The sequence below is a fragment of the Rana temporaria genome, chromosome 11 (genome assembly GCF_905171775.1).
Source record: "Rana temporaria chromosome 11, aRanTem1.1, whole genome shotgun sequence".
NCBI classification, from domain to species: domain Eukaryota; kingdom Metazoa; phylum Chordata; class Amphibia; order Anura; family Ranidae; genus Rana; species Rana temporaria.
Window position 1 is genome coordinate 131,883,906 of NC_053499.1, and position 22,590 is coordinate 131,906,495.

Below are 22,590 nucleotides of genomic sequence, written 5' to 3' on the forward strand. Positions count from 1 at the left end.
CTATCATATTCTCTCCCAGGGACAATCATTAACCAGAAATATTGAGGTGGGGGCAGTTCACGAGCAGGGACACAGGGCTCAATTCACTAAAGGATATCGGGGCCATGTATCCAAATATCGCATGCGAGAATAAAAATTCCCTACAGGTTTATGCAGTATTTATATAAAAAATAAGAAATTATTGGTAAATACTGTGTCAAGTGGGGTACGCACTATAAGAAAATCGGGTGAACGATCATCATTGTTTCACACGTCGTACGACAAAAGTTTTAGTTTTTTGTTGTTTATTGTTTCTGATCATGCGCAGCCTTTCTTTTCCGATTTTTTTTGTACGAAAAACAGTGAACATTAAAACGAAAATTGTTTGTACCGTTTCCGTACAAGAAAGATGTTGTTGTTTGTACCTTTCGAATTTTCGTACGAAAATCCCAGAATCTGCTGTCAAAAGTTGTGTATACACTATATGAAAATTCTTATAGTGTGTACAAACCTTAAGAGTCAATTCACAAAAAAAAAGTAAACAAATACATTAAATTTAAAGCTCTCTGTTCCTCCATGCTCGCTTGCAGAAGCAACGCATAAGCAAATTGCACCCACATATAAAAACTGTGTTAAAAAAAAAAAAACACACGTGAGGCATCGCCGCGATTGTTGGAGCAAGAGCAATAAATTTTGCGACGGACGCAATTTTGAAGCATATGTTTGGTATCAATTTACTCGGCGTAACATTATCTTTTACTATATAATAAAAAAAAAAATGCGCAAATAAGGCGCGACAAGTTATTGCAACGACTGCCATTTTATTCTCTAGTGTGTCTGAATTTTATATATATATATATATATATATATATATATATATATATATATATATATATATATATATATATATATATATATCTTGTAAACAAAATGCAAATACTTGTGCTGGATTTTAAAGGTCACTAAAGGATTTTTTTTTTTGCTGAAATGACGTTAGAGACATACAAGTTAACCGATTCCTTTTAAAACTGATTAAAAATAGATTAAATTCAATCATATAATGTGCCTATAGTTTCACTTTCGTTTTTTAAATTGGTTTCATGTTTCTGTGAAGTAAAGAGACCCACAGAACAAAAACAAACAAATCCAGGGCAGTGTTTTGTTTTTAAAATGAATCTGATTGGTTCTGAGGAGTTATAGACACACAGCTTGGACCACAGTGAAAAGCTGCCATGAGATTTTTCATAAGGAGCCAGACAAGCAGGAAGTGTGGAGATCACAGCAGAATTACAGCAACTTCAAAGCAAAAACGAACAATGAGGACATGAAACCAGGACTGCAGTAAGGTAAAGGAAGCTATTTAGCTAAAAAAAAAAAAATTCCTTTAGCTCTTAGACCCCTTTCACACTGAAGCGTTTTGAATGCGCTTTTGGCCTAAAAATAGCATCTGAAAAATGCCTCCCCAGCAAGAGAGCCAGAGTGCTTTCACACTGGGTTGGTGCGCTTGCAGGACGTTGGAAAAAGTCCTGCAAGCAGCATCTTTCAGACAGTGGAGGACTGGTATTGAAATCAATGGGCAGCACTGCCAAAGTGCCTGTAAAGCGCTTTGGCAGCGGTGCTTTTAACCCTTTATTCGGCCGCTAGCAGGGTGTCAAACAAGTCTGAGCTTGATATACCATTTAACACTTTAAAGCCTGAAACTATAAAATGTAAACCATTATGATTCAGTCCAACATTCAGAGAAAAATAAATATGTCTCAGACAGGTTGCAGGCCTTGCTAGCCTGAATTAAAAAAAGTTATTCTGTTTACCTGAGAAAGTAGAAGTACTGTAAGGCTTCTCGTGGATCAGTGGGCTCAAACTTTCGAGTGTAAAGCATGAGGAGGCGGACAAAATTTAGGCGTCGAACACCAACAGGGTCCCCTGCTTCTTGGCTCACTAGACAAACAAACAGATGACCATTATTAATGTAACTATTAAGCATAGTACTACAAATGCAACAATATATTCTAAATTATGGTCCATCTATATATCTATACATAAGACATGGTTATAGGATATTATGCCAAATAAAAGGCGCTTTGTATATACATACATTAAATAAAAAAAGATAAATGATCACTAGCCATCAGTCATGTTTTTAGTGTACAGACCTGTAGAAAGAAACCATGTTAAATGTTACTGCAAAATGAAAAGAAATGTGTGTGTGTGGGGGGGGGGGGTGTAAGGAAAGCGTGGCAGTATATTATTGAAAGAGGAAAGATGTTCTGCAGTAAAAGTTTCTATAATGCTCCCCATGCCGTTTGCTTTGGTCATTAACTAGTATTAATGTAATAATTTTAATAAAGCCCGACAATTTCTAAAAAAATAAATAAAGTGTGGAACAGGGAACCTCATATGTACGGTATTAAAAACACCACATCCTACATATCTAATATTCCACCGCCTGGTTGGGTTCAGCACGGCAGACCTGGGGTATTTACTTACGGTCTTCATAGCCTCTGAAATGTAGCTGGAATAGCCAAATATTAGCTAATTAATTTCTGTAAATAGGCAGTGGAATTGACCCGATGATCCTATTCTTTACTTGATGGCGATGGCAGTGCTAAAGTATCAGTTTGTGGGGTATAAAGAGTGCACTAGTTACCACCTACATTTGCTCTGTACCCAGCTGCTGATCACCTATATATCCCAAAGTACAAACCAACTGGTCAAAGTAATCACAAATTTAAATAATGGCCAGAATTTTTAAATTTTACACCAATAGCTATATAATGTAGACAAATTTAAAGAAGAATTCCAGGTTTACTTTTAATTTCAATTGCTAACTGATGCAGTGACTGTGTACACTACTATACTGTGGTAGAATCAGCTACATACAATAAACATTGTTCTACAGCAGTACTGCCTTAAGGCCCCTTTCACATTACCGTCGTATTTGCGGGGGTATTCGGCCGCTAGCGGGGCTCTTTTAACCCCTGCTAGCGGCCAAAAAAGGGTCAAAACCACCCGCAAAGTGCTGCTGATTTCAATGGGCAGGAGCGGTATACACACCGCTCCTTCATCGCTGCAAAGATGCTGCTAGCAGGACTTTTACCGTCCTGCTAGTGCACCGCTCTAGTGTGAAAGCCTTTGGGGCTTTCACACTAGAGAGACAGCAGCGGCTCTTTCAGGGCGCTTTGCAGGCGCTATTTTTAGCGTTATAGTATTGTTATGATTACGGTTGCCCTAGGGTGGTAATCATTCACCCACTAATAGATATGTGCCACATCCTTGAATATATAGGTTTGTGGAAAAAGACATGTAACCATGTCTATAACTGAGAAAAATTGGACTTTGCAGGCACAACCCAATAAAATTATTAATGTTTTAATAGAAAAAATACAAAATACATAGCAATTGCACTTAAGTGCAATTGCTATGTATTTTGTATTTTTTCTATTAAAACATTAATAATTGTATTGGGTTGTGCCTGCAAAGTCCAATTTTTCTCAGTTAAAGACATGGTTACATGTCTTTTTCCACAAACCTATATTTTTAGCGTTATAGCACCTGCAAAGTACCTCAGTGTGAAAGGGGTCCAATTCTGTCTGCTGCCAGAATGAAGTCAACCTGGCCTTACAAAGCTTCTCCTGAATGACAGAGAATCATTATTTTTAATTACTAAATACAAGGCTTCCACTGAATGGTCGATAAGCGAAAGCTTTATAATCACTCATAAAAAATAAAAAAAGGCTTCTTCTGAATCAAATTCTGGAAGCACATTGTGAAATCACTTGTACTGCTGCTGGAATGCAGAGCCGCTTACTTATGCAATACATGCTACTACAGTATAGTAGAGTGCACACATAGGCCACATCGGTTTGTAACAAAAATAGTTTGTTTTGGATGGCTTGACCCAAACTATTTAAAGTCAAAGTAAACCTGTAATTGTACAGGTCAGAATTGTTACATAAGGCTTGACTGGTCTATTTTACCTCACTCATGACATGGAATTGCTGTGTATACCAATATGTAACATGATATGCGGTACTGTACGAATTAGGATGGTAATAACACGGCAAGATTATTATTATTATTATTTAGGTACGCAGCGCTTTACATATACAATGTACATTCACATCAGTCCCTACCCTCAAGAAGCTTACAATCTAAGGTCCCTAACTCACATTCATATACTAGGGCCAATTTAGGCAGAAGCCAATTAACCTACCAGCATGTCTTTGGAGTGTGGGAAGAAACTGGAGTACCCGGAGGAAACCCATGCAGGCACAGGGAGAACATGCAAACTCCAGGCAGGTAGTGTTGTGGTCAGGATTTGAACCAGCGACCCTTTTTACTGCTAGGCGAGAGTGCTACTCACTACACCACTGTGCTGCCCGTTTATAATGTAAAAACCTTAAATTAGGCAAATGCGCTTTTTTTTTTTTTTTTTACTATGACAATTTTATTATTACTACTGATCATATGGCACCTCACTATAAGAATAGCGACCACATGTCTTTTATTAGTTCTCTTCACTGCATTACCTACTATGAAAACCTTCAATAAACAGATGAAAAGTGAAAATCTGTCCTGTGGACAAATTAATAGATAGCTGTTGAAGACAGAAGGTAGAAACTTGAGTACTCACATAACTGTGCACTCTGCCCAGATGACTTTAGTAGTAGTCGGAGTTCAAAGAGAGCCAAAGCAACATGCACAGCATGACAACGCGTCCGTTCCATGCGGAACAAGTAGGCAATCGCAGCTTCAAACTGAGCAGTCAGGAAAAGAACTTGAAAATATAAAAATGGTTGCTGGTTCACTGCAAAGTGAGACTCGCCTGAGGAAAAAAATTGATAAAAAATGATTAATGTAACCCGTTCTATAACCCAAAAACATGTGCTATACAAGAGATGCAGTATTCATAATATTTACCATAATCTTCAAGAAGCTGCTTCTGAAATTGTGGCAATGTCAATCTGTCTTGAGCTGAGGTGCTGGAGTCATCATCAAAGCAAATTTGATTCAACTAGATAAAACACAGATTGATTAGCTAAAGGAACTCCTGTACACAACATCTACAGCTCCAAGTATACAGGTAATAACTATGGCCAAACATACAAAAAGTAGTAACCACAGCTCTACACACACACACACACACACACACACACACACACACACGTAATACTACAGCTCTGTGCTACCATGGTCAACCTCTCAACAAAGAGAATGTTCAAGCTGGTTGTGTGAAACCACATTAAAAGTAGAACTTTACTTCATAAACATGCATGTTCTTTAACAAGCAACATACAGTAGATTCCACATTAATTATGATTTCAGAATTAGTGTGTGCTGTAAATTGCCTCCAGCATTACTCCCGTTTCTTCTCGCTGGAGGCTGCCATTTTGTTCAAGCCTAGAGCAGTCACTTCCTCGCAGAGAATTCTCCCCTCTCCTTGGCCTCAAAAACTATATGTCACTTTCTGTAATAAAAATGTGAGCCTTGATTTTACGTCCAGGCTCAGCCAGAGGGGAAGGTTGCAGAAGCTGACAGTGCTCATGTTCACAGCTGCTGTCAAGGGGAAAAGGAAAGAATCTCAAAAGATAAGACACTATCCTTTTAAAGCCCGGTACACACCGAAAGTTTTTTTTTTTTCCCCATTCAAACCAGTGTTGAACAGATCTCCATACCAACACATGTAACGTTGTTGCGGCAATCTCCCCCACTTTTCTATTGTAGTCTGACAGGGGGACTCCCTCCCCTCCCCAGAACACACTGTTTAGTGCTCACAGTCACTGGCTGCAAGCGCTGATTGGATGCCGATTTTCCAGCATGTTCCTTTAACAATAGCACGTTGTTAGACTGGCTTCTGTTGGACAGACTGCTGTACACTGTGGCTCAGATTCTGAAAGGGCTTACGACGGCACAACGCCATGTGCGCCGTCGTAAGTCCTAATCTGGGCCGTTGTATCTATGCGACTGATTCTTAGAATCTGTTACGCACAGATAACCATTAGATCCGACAGGCGTAAGGTTCTTTTTTTCCGCCACTAGGTGTCGCCTCCGTCGTTTTCCCGATCGAGTATGCAAATTAGCAAAATACGCAAATTCCCGAACGTACGAGCGGTCGACGCAGTGAAGATACAACGTTTACGTTAGATTTGCGACGCGTAAAGTTGCCCCTGCTATATGAGGGGCAACCAATGTTAAGTATGGCCGTCGTTCCCACGTCGAAATAATTTTTTTTACGTCGTTTGCGTAAGTCGTCCGTGAATGGGGCTGGACGCCATTTACGTTCACGTCGAAACCAATGACGTCCTTGCGACGTCATTTCGCGCAATGCACGTCGGGAAATTTTAGGGACGGCGCATTCGCAGTACGTTCAGCGCAGGAACGCCCCTAATTTAAATGATCCACGCCCCCCACCCTAATGATTTGAATTAGGCGGGCTTGCGCCGGGGAATTTACGCTACGCCGCCGCAACTTTACAGGCAAGTGCTTTGTGAATCAAGCACTTGCCCGAAAAACTTGCGGCGGCGTAACGTAAACGAGATACGCTACGCCCGCATAGTTTTACGCCGAGATACAAGAATCTGGGCCATTGACTAAAAGTCAGCAGGAACCGGACGATTTTCAGACAGTATGTACCCATAATTATTTTTTGTCTCCCTGGCAGCAGAGTTTGTCCTGTCATCTTTCCAGCTTTTATTTTATCCCTCCCTAATCTGCTCCCCTTATCAGTACAGTCTGTGTCATTCCTGCTTCCTCCACCCTCAGCAGCAGTAAATATTTAGGTGATCAGCTTCTAGTGACTCCCTGGCATAGGACAACTGAAGGTGTGCAGAGCAGGAAGAGACAAAACCTTACTGGATTTTGAACAAAATTGGCACTTATTTTTAACATTTTACAGAGCTATACCTGCAAAAGTAGGCCAGTGTGACAATCAGGACTTTATTTTATGTTCCACCCCAAGATTTCAAATATGTTGTTTTGTTATTACAATTATTATATGCAATATGCAAAATAGATATAAAAATCATTCCAGCATTAACAGCGCTCTCTCAGTACTCCACGCACCGTGTGTCAAAAAAGTTCAATAAACAAAGTTCATAAAGATGAATGATGTAGCATGCACCTACTAAGCAATACAATTAGGCACTACATGCCAAATATTACAATGTGTATAAATAATGAAAGTTCATAAAGATGAATGATGCAAGATGCATCCATAAGGAAGTGATGATAGGACAGATGAGATCTTTGAATTCCGTCACCACCACACCTCTCTCCTATGGTAAAACTCACCAGAAGCACGAATATAATGAGCCTTGTATCTCCAATCTCCTTAATTGGCAAATGATCACCCAAAGTAAAAAATTAAAATCACAATTTCATCTTACATGGAAAGAAGGGGAACAAACTACATAGAATCTCTCCCATTATCACTGCCTCATGGATGCATGTTACATCATTCATCTTTATGAACTTTCATTATTTACGCATTGTAATATTTGGCATGTAGTGCCTAATTGTATTGCTTAGTAGGTGCATGCTACATCATTTAGCTTTATGAACTTTTAGGAATAATGTATATCGGACTTTTTTGGCACACAGTGTGTGGAGTACTGATAGAGCGCTGTTAATGCTGGAATGATATTATATATTTTTTGCATATTGTATATGGTTTGGTTGATTTTATAACAGCAGCCTATTGTGCATGACCAATTTTACCCTTTTCTATGAGCGCTGGGATCAGGAACATTCTTTGACTGATAAATTTTTGATATATTTTTAAATCAATGCCGTACTTACCGTTGTAGAGATAGATGTTCTCCCGCCGCTTCCGGGTATGGACTGCGGGACTATTTGATTGACAGGCTTCCGACGGTCCCATCCAGCGCGTCACGAGTTTCTGAAAGTAGCCGAACGTCGGTGCGCAGGCGCAGTATAGAGCCGCACTGACGTTCGGCTTCTTTCGGCACCTGGTGACGCGCTGTATGCGACCGTCGGAAGGCTGTCGATCAAATAGGAAAGCCCAGTCCCGAAGATCATACCCGGAAGCGGCGGGAGAACATCGATCTCTAAAACCCGTTTCTGCTCCCCTTAATTAGCCTAAATCTAATGTTAAAAAAAAAAAAAATTCGGGTGAACTCCCGCTTTAACAAATTTATTTAGTTACCCATTTTAAACAGTGCTAGTTATAAAATTCTACATATTTGAAATCTCAAATCTATGTCAGACACTGTTCAAACTCCAATTTTCTCATTTTAATTTGTCAGTTTGTATGAAATCATCTTCTACACAGTTATTTCTTTTAATGTTATACTCTTATTACTGCAAGCAGATTGGCCGAGACCTCCTGTTTTATATAAAATTGAGTCTTGTGGGCCACAGACTGGAATATTTGTCACTGAACTCAAGACCAGCAAGACATCTCCCTGCCCTCAGTTGTATTGCCGCAGTGCTGGCATCAGCTATGCCAAAAACCACAAAACTGCCACCTACCCTAAATGATGATAAAACTACCCACAGAGAGGTAAATAGCAACACTATCAGAACAGTGTACAAGTTTAATGGTCTGTCAAAGCTCCAACTAAAAATACGTTTTTCAACTTACACGAGCCTGAGTATTCTTGCCACTCACATGCAAAAGAAATGATTGGAGAAATGATTAAGTGCTGCTTAGCAGAGGGGTTTAAAGAGGAATCTGTTGCTTTTTTCTGCCGAGTTTTAAATGTTTGATCACTCCACCAGTAAGCTCTTGCCTATAGGCACTGAAAGCTCGCTGTTAATGTTGCAATGATTTTATATATTTTTGTTGCACATTGGAATAAAAATGAAAGAAATAATTCTGCAGTCATTCACCTTCAGCCAGAGGTAGTCTTCCGTTTTATCGGCTACTTCACTATGATTATCTGCTACGTCACATCGGCCAATTAAACAGTAAACTGCCCTTTTATAAGGGTCCGTGCTCGACCTTACAGCTCTTCTGTAATGGAGACGAAGTTTGTTCTCTGTACCTGGGAGCAACCTAGAAAGCAAGAAACATGATCTGGTAAATCTGTCACTTTTTAAAGAGGACATATCCTATTTAATAAAAATAATCCCCCCCCCCCCCAAAAAAAAGGGGGAGGACGACATATCCTCATATCTTGTTTTAGATCTATTTTCATTTACAGACTTAAGCAAGGACCATAACAGAGACAAGAAGCTGCAAGGCCCTACTTACACTTGTGGGTTTTTATTTGATGCATTTCCCATTGAAATTAACAGTGTAACATGCTTCAGTGTGTGCACTGCATTGGAATTGCACTGCATGTTTTGATTTTTCACTATGAATCTCAAAAGAGAATACATCTGTGGAATAAATCACTAAGTAATATCACCATAATTTTGCAAAGTAAACCCAAAGATTTCAATACAGCAACAAAAGAATGACAGCCGTATTTTACTACCTCCGCTCGTTGTGTACGTATTCTTGGAACCAGTTCTTGAACTCCCCCAGCTGATGCTGCAATCTGTTTACCACCTGCTGAGCTGCTGAGGTATCACCACAGCGCAAGCAGTAGTAGATGAGTGCCCAAACTGGATAGCCCTCCAACTCTCCATCCTGGAGGCATAAGGAAAGAATGAGAATAATGCTTACTACAGACACATCACAACATAAGCAATTCATATTGAGTGCGATTTACCCACCTGCAGCCCAGGTATTGGAGCCGGCAGCCTGATATTAAGGAAGCTTCGCACTAAATTAAACGTGGAAGGAACTCCTCCGAGTTGGGCCTGTTGTAGGTTAGCATATACACTCTTCATAGTGTAGTCCCGGTAACTACAAATTTAAAAAAGGACAAAAAGATGAGCAGTAGTAAAAAACACAGACCCGGATCTTATTAATGAAAAGTCGAATGTCTGGCCGTCAAACTAACTTGTTGCAAGTGAGGCAACTCCTCTTAGGGGCACATACTTTTTCTGAGACAGCGACTGAAAATAATAAAGGTTAGATCGATGATCAGCATGCCATAAACTAGATTAAAAGTGCAAGTCCCAGTTTAGTGAAAGTGTACATCCTCGCCCCAGCATAACTTGCAGTGTTAAAATACTTGCCTTGTTCTCTGTTCCAGCGATCTTCAGTGTGTGGCTCTGCAAGCCTTTCTAGTGAAATGTCCTTGCAGAGCAATTTTTAAAGTGCACATGGGCCCCATTCATTCCTATATGCAAGCCGATCTCCAGCCATCCAATGATCGCTGGAATCTGGCGTAAGGTACGTGATTAAAGTGGTTGTAAAAAGGCTTAAGGTTTTTAGAAAGTCCTTTACTGTTAGTCAGGGCCATGTTGGCTACTTGTGCCGTTGTAGGACTAACTTTTTATTTCCCCTTTTTGTGTTGTCACTTTACAAGTGTTTGTACTAGCGGTAGGTTTACAACTTCAATAAAAAGAATTTTCAAAAAACACCTTCTGTGTGCACCCAATACTTACCCGAGCCCCATCTCAGTCCAGCGATATGGCCAAGCCGTGCTCTGCATCTTGTGGGCACACAGAGGCAGCTCGGGAGCAAGCACGCTCAAATGCCCCCATAGCAACTAGCTTTCTATGGGGGGACAGGAACGCCAGCGGGGAACCCAAGAAGAGGGGGGGGGGGCTGCCCTTTGCAAAACCACTGCAAAAAGCAGGTAAGTATTAAGTGTTTATTTAAAAAGATAAAGTAATTGCTAAAACCTGTGGCAGCTTTTCTTTTACCGCTTGTGTCCATTTGGTGTGCGTAGACAACAGAGACAAAAATCTCTCCAAAGTTAGAGAAATCCTCTCAAACAGGTGTCATCGTAACAGGTAAATCTATTGGACGATTTCCCTACATTCTTGGCCAACAATGCAAATTTTAAAAATCACCCTAACATTTAGTCCCTTCATATTAAAAAAATAAATAAAAAATAAAAACACACGCACACAAACACTTTGGTGTAAGATGCACTCCAAAGTCAGCAACCTCAGACTCAACCCAAAGAAAATAATTAAAACAGCACTGAAAATATCTCGGGTTAACGAATAAAAAACCTTTTGTAAACCTTTTGTTCCTATATCACCAAAACCCCTCTGGCTAAAACAAAACACTAGAAGTTCAATATATACAAAGTGTAGCGCTGGAAATAAATCAAAGTGAATAAATCAATAGACATACATGTGAGGAACCTACACTGGATGCACAGTTTTCCGCTGAATCCTTTTCTTTGGACTTATTGTTTGTTTTTTTCACTGAACATTCACCATTATATTTAATATATGCCCTCAGCATATATCTTATGATCCTCACATAATTGCTTTTGATTGTCAGAATGTATGACTATTGATTTATTCACTTTGATTTATTTACAGCGCTACACTGTTTGTATATATGTTTCTTTTGACTTGGTATCAAGGTTTTAGTGTTTAACTGCAGGACACCTTCAGGGATTATTGATATTACCCTCAGGGATTATCAACATATTTTTATTTCATTTTATCTATTTTACCAAGTGCAAATTTTCCCCTTCCCTTCTATACACAGAAGTTCAATATAGCTAATGCTAATTACAGGCTGCAGATAGCACAATCAGAGCAAGCCAAGACAGATGGATGCATACAACAGAAGCAAAATAGAGACCACTGTAGTAGATGGCCGATTAAAAAAAAAAAAAAAAATATCTTACCTGTCCTCTAAGAATTTTAACGCTTGTCTTACAAATCCCATCTGCATTTTGACTGCGCAACGACTTTTCAGTGTATCTGTGGCAGGAACTAGCAGGACATCTGTCATCTGCTTCACCATCAACCAAACATCAGATACATTCTGTAGGGTGAACCGGAGAAAGCACGATTGACCATAATATAAGAACATAAGCATGGCTGTTTATAATGTAATAAATAAAAAGATAAAATCAACCATGGCATTAATACCACCACTGATCTTTGCAGTCTCTTAAAGTGGTTGTAAACCCCTACAGACCACTTTATGCAGGTAAGCCTATAATAATCTTACCTGTAGCTACCCAGGATATCTTCTAAACCTGCACGGTTTAGGAGATATCCCCTGTCCCCTGCATGTGCCGATGTCACTGGGGCAAACCGAAGCAATGGCATGTATGTGCTGTTGCTTCAGTCTGTGTGCCGTTCCCATGCGCGTGGAAGTGACGTCATCGCGGCTCTGGCCAATCACAGTGCCGGAGCCGCGACACCTGGAAGTAACCCGGGGAGAGATGTCGGCCGCCGCAGCGGTGTATGAGGACGGCTGCGGGGGCTTCGATCTCAGGCAAGTAATTTATAATGAGCTAGCATGCTATCCATATTAGCTCGTTATGTGTTTGTCTTGCAGGGTTTTCTTTTTTTTTCACTAAGGGTTTGCAACCACTTTAAGCCTAGTACCCACTACTAGTTTGTTTTTGTTCAACCCAGCAGGTTTCTGCTCAGGAGAAGCCGCTGTGTATTAACTATTTGATGTTAGTACAGTGATCTACACTGCTGTGCCATTATAAAAATAATAATAAATGCAAATTTATTTGCAGGTAAAGAAAAAAAGAAAAAGTTAATTTACGATATTTTTTTTCTTTTTTCTTTAGGAGCCTGGAAAGCATTGCAACAATGATCAGAACATCGCTGGTGCCATGTAGGACTCCTGCAGACTGTCAGTGTGAAATGTCTGCCCATACATCATACAGGCAAATAGTTTGATTTTTCTTGTCAGTGTAAAACTACCGCAGTGCAGTGCTAGTTCATGGAGAACTACAAGTCTGACAGACGCAAAGGCTGTTGGTACTTGTAGTTTATTAATTCACAGGGAATCAATGACATGGGCCATGTGGGTGGAGCCGCACATGACCACTCTGTTTGAATTGTGGAGTGCAGGAAGGTGCAACATGTTCTGAAAGGTGAACTTATCCTTTCAAAAGAGAAGTCAGCTTGGGGAGGGTTGCCAAGACAAGGGCAAGAAATGGGAAATGTAAAGCTTGGGTAGGGGAGACAGGAGCTGTATTATTAAAGTACAATACACTCACTGCAGTAGTTTATATGAGAAGTGCACTTGTGACCTGTATAAAAGCTCACAACCCGCCATCTTCAGCTTTATACATTCACTGCAATCCTTTTAAAGTATGGTGTATTATGCTCCATATAGCACAGTTCTGAACTCTTAGGAGAAGCTGCTCTCTGAGTCTTACCTTGTCATCTAGTTTCTCAGCAACAGCTGTGAACAAATCCACCAGACTGGGCTGCAGGTTTCCACTCACAACCTTCTCATTGTACACATAAATCTGCACAGAACAAAAGCAATACACGTTTACAATGCTAATTATTCAAAATATATATCTAAACCCAAGAACAAAAATATATTGAAGTTTACTAATCTTTAGATGTGGTGGCTGCATCAGTTTTCAGAAGTACAGAAAATACCTGCCAATATTACTTGTCCTTTTTAATTCGTTAGCTTAACTGAAATCTTTCTCTGAAAACTTCTAATCCTCCCACCCCCACGCTATTAATACAGGCTGCCCCTGTAGATACAGTTGATAGAGTGAAAAGTGGGTCAGGGACAGGATAAGTGTTATTTTTAATATTGCCAGTTGAAAATAAAGTGGTATAAAATGAATCCGCGCAATGGAACCAAATATTGCCCGTGAGCGATTATGGTTCCCCCCCCCCCCCCCTAATTTAAGCAGCTGCCCCTACTTAATTTATTTCTCCTGAGATAACAGTTTGAGTAAGTTTAGGAGTAGGATTGGCGCTACATTATGTTGCGCCAATCCTACTCCTAAACAAACTCAGTTGAAAATAAAGCCTGAAAAAAAAAAAAAAAAAAAAAAGCACTAACACAAACACCACATCTAAGGCTGCAATACGGGTGCAAGAAAATAAAATAGCTTGATTACCCTATGAACACATTCAGTGTTGAATAATGAGCACTTTATCACTGTGCGCCCATTTACCATATTTAACCGCTGTCCCTGTTGACTCCTACCCCCACTGATTACTCCCTCTTTTTCACACTTGACTAAACTACTAAATCTGACACTCATTTACAGCATGCTTAGTCTGAGTCTGAAGTTAGACACAGCCAGGAAACTTTAATTTTGGGAAGTAGGCCAACGATTGGCAGGCCGCTTACTTTTCTCTTTATTGTCAATAGTAACACATTGACTGAAAACAGGAACCTAGCTAAATAACAGTGATAAAGAGAAACAGCTTGTGGATCCTGCAAATAACTCTTGAATTCAAGTCAATCCTTGTGCTCTCCCCTGCCTCCTGGGCCCAGGCTGTCCATGGGTTTTAAGCTTCTGTAGAGATAAGGCCCCTCTCCCTCTAAGCATTTCCCCCTGTGATTCTTCCGTTACATGCTAGAACATTAGAGGGAGGTTTCCACTCTGTATCAGACTGTTAAAACTGCAATCCCTTTCGATTTGCCACTGTTCTGCTTTACCTGTCGTGCATATGCCATTTCCACACTATCGAGGGAACTGCGACCAGGAGGTCCAAGCTCGCTGATGTAACTAGTCTATGGAGACAAGAAAGATACAAACGTTGCATGCATAGTTCATTATCATCTAGGCAGGGGCAATTTCTGAGGTGACAGGGAAGTGACAAACCTCTGCTTCCTGAGAAAAGCCTAAATCATCCTCTCCAGATGCAAGCAGGGTGTGAAGGATCTTCTGTTTCACTTGTTCCCACTCCACAAGCATAGACTCCCTGTGGTACTCCTCTGCCATGGCAAATGTCTACAAGTACAAGCAGATGCATCTGACATCACTTCATCTTTGCAATTACTCTAAAGCTTAAGAAAACAGCAATCATTTTATTGATAAATAAAACAGTCTTGTTTCAGAGAGATACTTACTCTTCTCCTGGATTCTTCAATTGCAGCAAATAGTGCATTGTCCTTTTCATTTTTAAGGAATCCCTGAAATAGAACCAATAAATGAGAGACCAGTCTTAAACAAACTAGGGCAACTCAGCTCATCGGCAAGATTAACAACCTGTTATATATGCAACCAGGGGTGTTCTGGGCACCAAGGAAAGCCCAATTAAGAAAAATAAGCTTGCAACACTTCAAATATTAACTACTTAAATGCTCTCAGAGGTCGGGGGGATTGGACGTACAGGACAGGTGTCATGAGTATACCACGCACCATTATCTGGTGCTGGAAATGAAGACGGCACCATTTTGGTTCTCCCCGGCACCTCACGATATAGAAGACACCACCAGGAAATCTCGGGGAAAAACCCACCAGGAGGAACCTATGACCACTGCACACTTCCCACCTACCCATTTACAGAAGGGATAGCCAAACAATTGGTCTTCCTGAGTTGCCTGCATACAGTCAAAATGCAAAAGTCCAGATATCACAGGGATAACCTCAGGTAAAAAAAAAAAAAAAAACACACACACCACACACAGGACCTAGTCTTCTGAGGGGGGCCTGACAATCACTGGAGTCAGGGGAAACGAGACAAACATTACGTAGTGTACGCCAGGACAGTCAAACACAAAACTGAGCATGAGGGACTTTTTCCCCCCCATATCTTTCTGGTTTGTGTTGGTTGTTGAAGATGGAACCAATCATCACTCAGGTAGCTGTCCTGGAAGAGGATTTGTGAAAAATAAATTTGAAGCAGATATTTTGTGTAGTTAGACCTTGGTCCTCTCAGCAACCTCCCTAGGATATCCAGCTAGCCTTGAATGTAGTCACAATTACAAAGCTACTATGGCTACCTCCAGGCCCCCACTGCACTTAGAGGTCCCTATTGCTGTCCCCTATGTCACTACAAGGCACGGTAATGATGTAAATGTAGGTGGGAGGAGCACAGTGGGGAAAATAGGAGTTCAACAGCCTTAGAAGGGACCGTTTTCTGAAGAGACTTCAGTCAGTGATGTCCACAAAAAATGATAAAAGAGAGCTAATTTAACTAATAAATCTGAGACTAAGCCAAGTTAAAAAAAATTACAAACATGTATATATTAAATATAAATCACACACACCAGAGGACCTGTACAAATACAATGTTACACAGTAAGATTAGACATATACAGTGCCTTGCGAAAGTATTCGTCCCCTTGAACTTTGCGACCTTTTGCCACATTTCAAGCTTCAAACATAAAGATATAAAACTGTAATTTTTTTTGAAGAATCAACAACAAGTGGGACACAATCACGAAGTGGAACGAAATTTATTGGATATTTCAAACTTTAAAAAAAAATAAAAAACTGAAAAATTGGGCATGCAAAATTATTCAGCCCCTTTACTTTCAGTGCAGCAAACTCTCTCCAGAAGTTCAGTGAGGATCTCTGAATGATCCAATGTTGACCTAAATGACTAATGATGATAAATAGAATCCACCTGTGTATAATCAAGTCTCCGTATAAATGCACCTGCACTGTGATAGTCTCAGAGGTCCGTTTAAAGCGCAGAGAGAATCATGAAGAACAAGGAACACACCAGGCAGGTCCGAGATACTGTTGTGGAGAAGTTTAAAGCCGGATTTGGATACAAAAAGATTTCCCAAGCGTTAAACATCCCAAGGAGCACTGTGCAAGCGATAATATTGAAATGGGAGTATCAGACCACTGCAAATCTACGAAGACCTGGCCGTCCCTCTAAACTTTCAGCTCATACAAGGAGACGACTGATCAGAGATGCAGCCAAGAGGCCCATGATCACTCTGGATGAACTGCAGAGATCTACAGCTGAGGTGGGAGACTCTGTCCATAGGACAACAATCAGTCGTATACTGCACACATCTGGCCTTTATGGAAGAGTGGCAAGAAGAAAGCCATTTCTTAAAGATATCCATAAAAAGTGTCGTTTAAAGTTTGCCACAAGCCACCTGGGAGACACACCAAACATGTGGAAGAAGGTGCTCTGGTCAGATGAAACCAAAATCTAACTTTTTGGCAACAATGCAAAACGTTATGTTTGGCGTAAAAGCAACACAGCTCATCACCCTGAACACACCATGCCCACTGTGAAACATGGTGGTGGCAGCATCATGGTTTGGGCCTGCTTTTCTTCAGCAGGGACAGGGAAGATGGTTAAAATTGATGGGAAGATGGATGGAGCCAAATACAGGACCATTCTGGAAGAAAACCTGATGGAGTCTGCAAAAGACCTGAGACTGGGACGGAGATTTGTTGTCCTACAAGATGATCCAAAACATAAAGCAAAATCTACAATGGAATGGTTCACAAATAAACATATCCAGGTGTTAGAATGGCCAAGTCAAAGTCCAGACCTGAATCCAATCGAGAATCTGTGGAAAGAACTGAAAACTGCTGTTCACAAACGCTCTCCATCCAACCTCACTGAGCTTGAGCTGTTTTGCAAGGAGGAATGGGCAAAAATGTCAGTCTCTCGATGTGCAAAACGGATAGAGACATACCCCAAGCGACTTACAGCTGTAATCGCAGCAAAAGGTGGCGCTACAAAGTATTAACTTAAGGGGGCTGAATAATTTTGCACGTCCAATTTTTCAGTTTTTTTTTTTTTTTTTAAAGTTTGAAATATCCAATAAATTTCGTTCCACTTCCTGATTGTGTCCCACTTGTTGTTGATTCTTCAAAAAAAATTACAGTTTTATATCTTTATGTTTGAAGCCTGAAATGTGGCAAAAGGTCGCAAAGTTCAAGGGGGCCGAATACTTTCGCAAGGCACTGTAGGCACAGCCCACAAACTCACCTGGATATCTGTGTCCTTCACTGGCTCAAGAGGCTCAAATGTTGTTACTGCACTGAGACTTTCTAGTCTCTGGGATATGTGAGAGATGTCCAACCCTCTGGAACCCAACAAAACTGACCTAAAATGGGATATAAGCAAAGCTTGAGTCATTTTCTATCACAACATATAACAGAATTACATACATATAAAAACACATCCTCCTTTTAATAAGGACAATGCCCATCTGCTGACTGCAGGTTATGCATATTACAAGTCAGGTTAGTTCTTACGCTTTAACATTGGCTGACTCCTGGGAAGTACGGGTCATAGTCCTGGAGCGAAGCCTCTCTCCAGCTTGCTGGATTTCCTGAAGATTTCTTTCCACATGAGGCAGCTCCGTGATCCCTTCTGTCTCTGCAGCCAATTGTTCTGCTTGCTGCAGGAGCTCTCCAAAGCCCTCACCATCCATTGTGAGGGAAGATCTGTAATATACATTAAGCTCATATTAAAAATAGGTTTAGTTAATACTAAAGTACATAGTGTGCGTTTGTATGTATGTGTCTATATAAAAAAAAAATGGGGGGGGGGGTTTATGCAGATACCTGTAAAAAAAACAGTTAACCTCTTCCACTTCCAGGTAAGATCGCCTTGCGACCGACGCAATTTCCAAAAGGCTTCATTTCTCGTTTCCCTTAGTAAGTATGCTGGTGCCTGCACCCGGAGGCGATGGATGGATAGGCTTGGGGTGTCGACATCGCGGGATACTGGGAGAAGTGTTCTTATATTAAAAGTCAGCAGCTACAGTATTTGTAGCTGCTGACTTTTAATTTTATTTTTACAATCTGGAACTCCGTTTTAAGTGAAACCTTCCCAGTGGGACAATCTAAAGAGGTATTTTGGAAGCCTGACCTATAAATGTAGCTACCGGGCTATCACTGGCTCCAGGGCGAGACCTGGGACAAGCATGTACCCAGTGAAGTCAGAACTCCTGCATATGCATTCCAGGTCTGTGACTCAGGAATAACTAAAGCCAACGAATCGTCACATCAACCAGCATTTTCAGAAAAAGCTTTATTCACACAGATTGTGCCAGGTGAAGGGCCATTTGTGTATTCTCTCTGAGCAGGGGGGAGGAGGACTGTTCCTGTCAGGGCCCGCTCACAGCATTGGTGGTGCAGGAAACACGCTGCTCTCTTTAACCACTTCATTACCCAGCTATAGTCATATGACATCCACAGATGGATCTCCCATCCTGGGTGGGCGTCATACGTCGTCCTTGACTTTATGCGGTGATATCTGAATGATGCCTGCAGCTAGAGGCATCATTCAGATATCATTCTTTCATGCCGGCGATTCTGTGCACCATAAGAATGATCATAGCGGCCGTTCTGCCGCTTGATCGTTCTTATAGGCGACGGAAGGGGAAAACCCCCCCCCCCTCCCGCCGCTTCTCCGGGCTCCCCCGTGCCATCAGGGGCCCGGAGAAAGAATCGTTCGGTGCCGGATGACGAGCATAGAGATTACCAGTGACCAGATGGTCACCAGTCATCTCTATGACCGTCGGAGGCCCAGGCGCGAGGTTATGATGTCACGGGCGGGTTCCTGGAAGTAAACAAAGCCGCGATTGCGGCTAGTAAGCATGAGATCTGTGATTTATTTTTCCCGATCTCATGCTTTCCAGCCTGGAGGAGAGATGTGGGGTCTTATTGACACCGCATCTCTCCATAAAGAGGACCTGTCACACTGATTCCTATTACAAGGGATGTTTACATTCCTTGTAATAGGAATAAAAGTGATCAAATAAAAATGTAAAAAAAAAAAAAGTGTAAAAATAAAAAAATTATATATATATATATTTTTAAAACGTCCCCAGTAGCTCACGCTCAGAAGCGAACACACATGTAAGTCCCGCCCACATATGTAAACACCGGTCAAACTACATATGTGAGGTATCGCCGCGTGCGTTAGAGTGTGTGCAACAATTCTAGTACTAGACCTCCTCTGTAACTCTAAACTGGTAACCTGTAAAAAAATTCAAAACGTCGCCTATGGAGATTTTTACGTACCGAAGTTTGGCGCCATTCCATGAGTATGCGCAATTTTAAAGCGTGGCAAGTTAGGTATCTATTTACTCGGCATGACATCATCTTTCATATTTTAGAAAAAAATTGGGCTAACTTTACTGTTTTGTTATTTTTTAATTAATTAAACCATTTTTTTCCCCAAAAAAAATGCGTTTGAAAAATTATTGCGCAAATACCGTGCGAGATAAAAAGTTGCAATGATCGCCACTTTATTCCCTAGGGCAGGGGTGCCCAACCTTTTGAAGTACGAGGGCCACTTAAGCAAAATGGTAACCAGTCGTGGGCCACAATGAGCAGAGCGGGCGGATGAAGGGTTACGACTAATCTATAGGCCCTCCGATCCACCCAGATGGAAGGGGACAAATTCCCTTCTGTTTTTCGGATTGGAGGTAGGCGGGGTAAACGGACATCTGTCGCTCTATAGAGGTGAATTGAGGGTCCCATTTGGTTGGGCTGATCGCGTGAAAAGGGCCTAAGACTGCTTTCACACTGATGTGCTATGGTTTACCCACTGTGTCTATCCTGTGGGTTAGCTGAACTTTGCCATAAACTCTGTTAGGGGTGCAACGGATCAAAAAACTCACGGTTCGGATCGTTCCTCGGATCAGGAGTCACGGATCGGATAATTTTTCGGATCGGCAAAAAAAAAACACCTCCCCCACTGTAATGTCCACATGTCCCCCCCCCCCCACCAACTATAGTACCCCCTCGGTGCAGACACCCCCCCCCTCCTCTCAGTACAGTGATCCCCCCCTCCTCAGTACAGTGACCCCCCCCTTCTCTCAGTACAGTGCCCCCCCCCCCCCTGCTCTCAGCACAGTGACCCCCCCCTTCTCTCAGCACAGTGACCCCCCCTGCTCTCAGCACAGTGACCCCCCCCCTGCTCTCAGCACAGTGACCCCCCCCCTGCTCTCAGCACAGTGACCCCCCCCCCTTCTCTCAGGACAGTGACCCCCCCTCCTCTCAGGACAGTGACCCCCCTCCTCTCAGGACAGTGACCCCCCTCCTCTCAGGACAGTGACCCCCCCCCCCCCCCAGCTAGTACCGACAGACACTCCCCGAGCGGTGTGTCCCACGAGTGCGGGCTCCTCCTCTGTGGGAAGCCGCGGCCATAACATTAGGAAAGGCTGCGGCTTCGGCCTAGCTCCGGAGCCACCGCCGTAACATTAGGAAAGGCCGCGGCTTCGGCCTAGCTCCGGAGCCGTGGCAATCCGCGGATCACAGTGTTCCGATCCGAAGGGGGTGACCCGTTCGGATCACAGATCAACTGTGATCCGTTGCACCCCTAGACTCCGCCTGTGGCAAAAGCTAGCGCTGTGGAGGAAGCATCGCCTTATGGGGCTCTGCTCCGCAACCTGCGATCTGGGCTTGCCAACCCGCCACTCCAGATCAGGAGGTCGTGGGCCACATCAGAGGTCTCCCGCGGCACTGGTTGGCCACCCCTGCCCTAGGGTGTCTGCTTAAAAAAACATATATAATGTTTGGGGGTTCTGAGTAATTTTCTAGCAAAAGAATGATGATTTGTACATGTAGGAGAGAAGTGCCAGAATAGGCCCGGTATTGAGGTGGTATAAAAGGCCTGTATTGAAGAGGTTAAATTAAGTGCATTTCATTGTTAACGGCACACCAAACGCACCTACTAAATGAATGTGGTAGAGAAAGGGAGTCACCGCTCAAGGTAGAAGCATTTCACCGAATCTGAAGCCCCAGGTGCTGGCAATACCAGGATACCATCTGACACGTTTAACACTTACTTAGTGCTTAGTCATAGCTTATGACTAAGCACTAATAGTGTGAAACGCGTCAGCTGGTATCCTGTTTGCTGTGGCATGCATTTTGTAATCCTGTTTTATTAATAAAAAGCAACATTTTCGGAGTGCGGCTCCCTATCTTTAAATTTATGTGGTACCGATTGCTTCCCACCAAACACTGCAAACCGAGTCAACTTTGCTGCAGGTGTGAAACATCGCGGCCACTGCATATAAAGACCCCCGTCTGCTGCCTGTTGCAACTTAAAGCGGAGCTCCACCCGAAAGGGGAAGCTTGCCTAGAAGTTCTCCCTCTCTCCCTCCAGTCGCCCATTCAGGAGCCGCATATGCTGTGCGCACCTGGCTGTGAAGTCACAAGCTGTCACAGCTGGGTGCACACAGTTGTAATGCCGGTGACTTGTCCGTATGGTTCCTCTATCTAATTGGTTCCTGTAAGGACTGCGCAGGCGCAATCCTTGCTGACGGAAATCTCAGAACCTCGGCTGGCATCCAGGTTCATTCCTTAAAGCGGGGGTTCACCCCAAAAAAATGTTTTAACATTACATTCAGCCAAGTTGTCATAATGACAATCGGCTGTTTAATTTTTATTTTATCCCGTACATACCGTATTTTAACCGCCGCTTCCGGGTATGTCTTCTGCGGGACTGGGCGTTCCTAATTGATTGACAGGCTTCCGACCGTAGCATACAGCGCGTCACGAGTTGCAGAAAGAAGCCGAATGTTGGTGCGGCTCTATATGGCGCCTGCGCACCGACGTTCGGCTTCTTTCGGCAACTCGTGACGCGTAGTATGCGACGGTCGGAAGCCTGTCAATCAATTAGGAACGCCCAGTCCCGCAGAAGACATACCCGGAAGCGGCGGTGAAAATACGGTATGTACGGGGATAAATAAAAAAAAACAGCCGATTGTCATTAGGAATGTAATGTTAAAAATTTATTTTTTTGGGTGAACCTCCGCTTTAACATCCCCGTGGATTGGAGGATGTTAAAAAAAGAGCCAGGAGACCGAGCGAGCCGTTCGAGCGAAGCCGACTGGTCACTTACCTCAAATTCCACGTCGCCCTGGAGGTTCAGTGATTTCCGTCAGCAAGGGTTGCGCTT

At 42.3% G+C, this 22,590-nt stretch overlaps 1 protein-coding gene across 1 annotated transcript in view; it reads right to left on the minus strand.

The window, feature by feature from the left end:
• NUP93 (nucleoporin 93) overlaps positions 1-22,590 on the minus strand; it is a 36,191-nt gene that overhangs the window by 11,471 nt on the left and 2,130 nt on the right. Inside the window, exons 2-14 of the mRNA XM_040329172.1 lie at positions 17,928-18,119; positions 17,659-17,776; positions 14,822-14,884; positions 14,574-14,702; positions 14,408-14,482; positions 13,152-13,244; positions 11,649-11,788; positions 9,661-9,793; positions 9,420-9,574; positions 8,830-8,995; positions 4,900-4,993; positions 4,613-4,804; positions 1,791-1,917 (exon numbers count right to left, since the gene is read on the minus strand). Of these exons, the coding sequence (XP_040185106.1) occupies positions 1,791-1,917; positions 4,613-4,804; positions 4,900-4,993; positions 8,830-8,995; positions 9,420-9,574; positions 9,661-9,793; positions 11,649-11,788; positions 13,152-13,244; positions 14,408-14,482; positions 14,574-14,702; positions 14,822-14,884; positions 17,659-17,776; positions 17,928-18,119 (1,677 nt within the window). The remainder of the gene's footprint in view (positions 1-1,790; positions 1,918-4,612; positions 4,805-4,899; positions 4,994-8,829; positions 8,996-9,419; positions 9,575-9,660; positions 9,794-11,648; positions 11,789-13,151; positions 13,245-14,407; positions 14,483-14,573; positions 14,703-14,821; positions 14,885-17,658; positions 17,777-17,927; positions 18,120-22,590) is intronic.